This window comes from Clupea harengus, unplaced genomic scaffold (assembly GCF_900700415.2).
Source record: "Clupea harengus unplaced genomic scaffold, Ch_v2.0.2, whole genome shotgun sequence".
Lineage (NCBI taxonomy): Eukaryota > Metazoa > Chordata > Actinopteri > Clupeiformes > Clupeidae > Clupea > Clupea harengus.
In genome coordinates, this window is record NW_024879805.1 from 37501 (window position 1) to 42760 (window position 5260).

Here is a 5260-nt window from a genome sequence, read left to right on the forward strand (position 1 = left end):
GTCTACTCTCTACTCTACGCTCACTGAACCCTGTGGCTGCTTTAAGTCTACTCTCTACTCTACGCTCACTGAACCCTGTGACTGCTTTAAGTCTACTCTCTACTCTACTCTACTCTACTCTACTCTACTCTACTGTCACTGAACCCTGAGACTGCTTTAAGTCTACTCTCTACTCTCTACTCTACGCTCACTGAACCCTGTGACTGCTTTAAGTCTACTCTCTACTCTACTCTACTCTACTGTCACTGAACCCTGTGACTGCTTTAAGTCTTCTCTCTTCTCTATGCTCACTGAACCCTGTGGCTGCTTTAAGGCTCGACTCTCACAGCCATCTCAGCTAGACCGTAACAGTCCGGCCTGGAGTAGTCCACAGTGGAGCCCGTGACCTGGGTCAGACCAGGGTTATTTGACCTGGGTCAGACCAGGGTTATTTGACCTGGGTCAGACCAGGGTTATTTGACCAAGGCGTAGCCCTGATTTTGTCAGATCAGACCAAGCCAGCCGACACTGTTTATACCCAGGTTGTGGCAATTCAGATTGCACTTGGGTCGCAACCCGTGATAACATAAGATACATTAGTCTGTATAGTTAGTCTATTTAGTGTTTTCAGTGACACCACAACACTCTCCTAACCTGCTATAGTCCACAATGGAGCTTCATTCAGCCTAATCTGGGATAGACCACAACAGTCCGTTCCAGGGAGCTGTTGACCTTTGAACTAATAACTGAAAGAATATCTCCTCATAACCCTTCCTTCTATTTCTTGAATGGGCTGGATTGGGTGACGTGTGTGTGTGTATGTGTGTGTGTGTGTGTGTGTGAGAGGTATGAAGTGGATGGAGCACTAGCAAAAGATATGAATAAAAGGGCAGTTAAGAGAAGGGGGTTTTCCCCACAGAGTCGAGCTGTATATGCACACACACACAAGCACACACACACACACACACACACACACACACACACACGCACACTAGGGATTTAGCCAAATCTGAAAATAGCCTACAACATTTGCCCGATTTAACGTGACTTCTGGTATAAACCACACCCACTTCCAGTATTCTATCCGAATCAAGTGACAGAGACCGATCATGTTGTTGGTTGAACGGATACAGCTACAGCTGCAGATAATGACATATCTGTACACCTCTAACGCACACACATGTACACACACACACACACACACACACACACACACACACACACACACACACACACACACACACACACACACACACACACACACCTGCTCTGAGAAGCTGCCACTCCCTCTCCATTGTGTGAGCTTGTCGTGGCAGAAGGAAAAATCAAGTCTCAGTGTTTGCACACCTGATTTACAGACACGCATACACAACACAGACGCACACGCACACACACACACACACACACACACACCATCCATCAGTGTGTGGCTGTCAGACTTCAAACCCAGCAACAGGAAGGGTAACAGGGGCGGCTGGGTTCAGGCTTTTTTATGAATAAAGTTTTGCAAGAGGCAATCTGTCACAGAACCTGTCTCCTCTGACCCACTGTACACACACTCCACACACACTCCGAACACACACACACACACACACACACACACACACACACACACACACACACACACACACACACACACACACAGACAAAAACACATTCCAGGTATGCAGGGAGGACCAAGAAAGGGATGCTGATTACACACACACACACACACACACACACACACACACACACACACACCACATTCCACATTCCATGCACGGAGGGAGAAATAAAAGAAGGGTACTGATTACATATATACAGACAGACAGACAGTAAGACACAAACACAAACACACATAAACAAACACACATACACACACACACACACACACACACACACACACACACACACAGACAATCCAAGCAACAACCACACACATGTCTGTATACACCTCCAAACACACTCACTCATGCTCATACAACACACACACACACACACACACACACACACACACACACACCAAAGCATCTAGACTCAGACCCAGAGCGTTGTTCCAGTTAGTAAAAACTCCCTCTCCTCTCCTCTCCCCTGTCAGGTGGCCAAGGTGGAGTACGTGCGGAGGAAACCCAAGCTGAAGGAGGTGTTTGTTCGGTTAGAGGACCACCTGGAGTGTGTGTGCACGTCGCAGCATCACGTGGTGGAGCACACAGACGCAGACACAGGTGAGCACACACACACACACACACACACACACACACACACACACACACAGTCTGCCGTTAGGATAATGGTTGGCTTGGTGTCTTAGACAGAGTGTGTGTTTTTATTTGTTGTGTCCTAGTGGACTGGGTGACCTGGCTATGTGATTGTGTGCTGCTCTGAAATGGACACGCCTGCAATCCAGCCTGCTATTGCCCAATGCTGAAGCTTTTATGTGGTTGTGTGCGTACGTGTGTGTGTGTGTTTGGGTTGGTGACTAGCATTAGCCTCTAGCCTTTGGGTCTTTGAAAGTATCTAACTTCATGTCTTTGCATCTGAATATGTGTCTGTCCGTTTTTTCATCTTTTTATGTGACAGTGAAGGCATGAAGTGTGTGTGTGTGTGTGTGTGTGTGTGTGTGTGTGTGTGTGTGTTTGTGGATAGAATGTGTTTTCCGAAGGCTATTTGTCTTGCTGGCTGCTGATGGCCGTGTGTGTGTGTGTGTGTGTGTGTGTGTGTGTGTGTGTGTGTGTGTGTGTGTGTGTGTGTGTGTGTGGTGTGTGTGTTGGTAACGGTCTGTCTGTGGGCGGGTACCAGGCTGCTCTGCCACTGATAAGCCATCTGAAGTATTTATAGTGTGTAATTATGACCTGCTGTTCCCCCCGGCTGCATTTCTCCTTCTCTTTCTTCTCCCTCCCTCTCTCTCTCCCTCTCTGTCTCCCTCTCTCTCGCTCTCTTTTTCTCTCTCTGTCTCTCTCCCTTTCTCTGTCTCTCTCCCTTCTCTCTCTCTCTCTCTCTCTCCTCTCTCTCTTCTCTCTCTTCATTAAACCCCTGCTTCCTCCCTGACTAACATGCTTCCCCTCCCCTCGTCCTCCCTCCCTCCCTCCCTACCTCCCTCTCTATCCCTCCATCCATCCATCCTTCCAAACTTGTGTTTCCAGGCCAGCGCAGGGCCAAGGGTAAGAAAGGCAAACACAGAAAGAGCAGGCTCACCAAGGAGCGATTGGCCACATAGCAAAAAAAAACAAACAAACAGTAAAAAAAAAAAAAAAAAAAAAAAGTGCTGGGCACGTAGCGCTCTCCGGACCCCAGACACCTGCAGGTAGGACTTTGGCCCCACGAGGGCCACGTAACCACCTGTCTGTTCCTCACCCACTGGCCAATCACGCGAGAGCGAGAGAATGCCCTGTCCTTCCCCCCCTCACCCTCCCCACACGCCCTGGAGTTCCGCCGTTGCTCTCTGCATGTGTGTGTGATTCCTGCCTGCTCTGCGTGCACGCACACACCCTGCCGGTGTCATGCTTGATCACAAAATGTCGGTGTGTGTGTTTGTGTGTGTGTGTGTGTGTGTTTGTGTTTGATTTGTTTGTGGTGGTGCACTTGTCACAATATCACTTTTGGTCTGATCACACCTTGTGGGACCCCAGTGTCCTGTCCATCCCCCCGACCCCTGCTAAACCCTCACTGGGAATCTCCCTCACCCACACACAGACACACACAGACACACACAGACACACACAGGCACACACAGGCACACACACTCACACACACTCACACACAGACACACACAGACACACACAGGCACACACACAGACACACACAGACACACACAGACACACACAGACACACACAGACACACACACACAGACACACACAGACACACACAGGCACACACACACACACCCTCTCTGAGTGCATGGGCATAAGAATCACATGTGGGAGAATGACGGGGCATCAGCCCAGCCAAGTGACGAGAGCTGGGGGGAGATTCGACAGGTTCAAGGGTGAAGCTGTTCTGCAAGGGTCCTGCAATGGAGCGTCCACTTTATTTTCACCTCACGTTTAGTGTAAACAACCACTTTATGTTTTATGTTTGTTGTAAACAAACCACGTTAGCACCATCACCTCACAAGACTTTAACAAACCTCACACACAAGCCTAGTACACGCAGAGGAGCTCAAAAGCCAAGCTGAGAATTCATCTCAAAGACAACAGATTATTAGAACATAATATATCATATATTTTGGTGGTGAAACTCTTATGCAGGGCGCTTGCAGAGGTTTTGTTGTCCTGTGTTTGTTTGTTTGTTTATTTGTTTGTTTATTGTTATTTATCTTCTCTCCTCCAGTGGACGTGAGGTGAGGCCACATGACGGGAGAGACGCCCGCGAGGGGTGGGGCGGGACAGAGACAGGAAGTCATCGAGTCCGGAGAGCTCGCTAACCCTTGACCCCACGCCACCACCAAAAAAAATACCCGACAACACACACGAAAGAAAATAAACTATATCGTATGATGAGAGACTGAAGTGAATGAAAATACCAAAGGTGCTTTTCTTCCTGTAACCTGAGATGACTTCACTCTGCTGGACCTAGCAGACCTAACCAATCAAACACTAATGCAAGCGATAATGATGATGATGATGATGATATTTGAGTGTGGCAGTTGGAGACTTGGGAGAGAGGATGTGTTTGTTTGTTGTGCTGCTACGTGTGTCCAAACCAGACAGAGACTTCACAAAGGACACACAGACACACACCCACACCCACCCCCCCACTCTCTCTCTCACACACACACACACACACACACACACACACACACACACACACACACACACACAGAGAACTCTCAGAGACTCTGACTGTAACAAATGTACAAAGAGGACAGGAGGAGAATTGATGAGGAACTGATTAAGAAAGGACGTACAAAAGAGAAGGCCTTTTCTTCCGGAAGCTTCTGCCCAACTGTATGGAACTGTGGGACTCCATGTCTTTGTATTGGCCATGCGCTCTACCTGCTCTACCTGCAGCTGGAGATGCCGTGTAGTGGAGCCCAGCAGAAGCCCTCTTCTGTCCTGTCCCCTTCGACGTATCCCCCCCCACCCGCCACCCCCCGGCCTCTCCTGCAGTCTCATGCCCTGTCCCCTCCGGAGTGTCGTCCCCCCCCCCCCCCCGGTCCTGCAGTCTCATGTTCTCTCCCCGGGACCCCTAACCGCCGACATGGACACTTTGGACAGGAAAGACTCACGTGGCCTACTGCAGTGACAGTCAACAAATAAACTATTTATACACACAAGCATTTGACTCTCCCTCTCTCTCCCT

The 5260-nt window shown here is 49.1% G+C and overlaps 1 protein-coding gene across 2 annotated transcripts in view; it reads left to right on the forward strand.

Annotated features, from left to right (window-relative positions):
* Window positions 1-5019, forward strand: part of LOC105897421 (platelet-derived growth factor subunit A-like) — a 26014-nt gene extending 20995 nt beyond the window's left edge. Inside the window, exons 5-7 of one of the 2 annotated variants that reach the window (XR_006151876.1) lie at window positions 2057-2183; window positions 3102-3262; window positions 4289-5019. Coding sequence is in view for 1 of the 2 variants with exons in the window: in XM_042705155.1 (XP_042561089.1) it covers window positions 2057-2183; window positions 4289-4302 (141 nt within the window). In the remaining variant the exon portion in view is untranslated. The remainder of the gene's footprint in view (window positions 1-2056; window positions 2184-3101; window positions 3263-4288) is intronic. The other variant, XM_042705155.1, reaches the window with a different exon arrangement.
* Window positions 5020-5260: the final 241 nt, after the last annotated feature.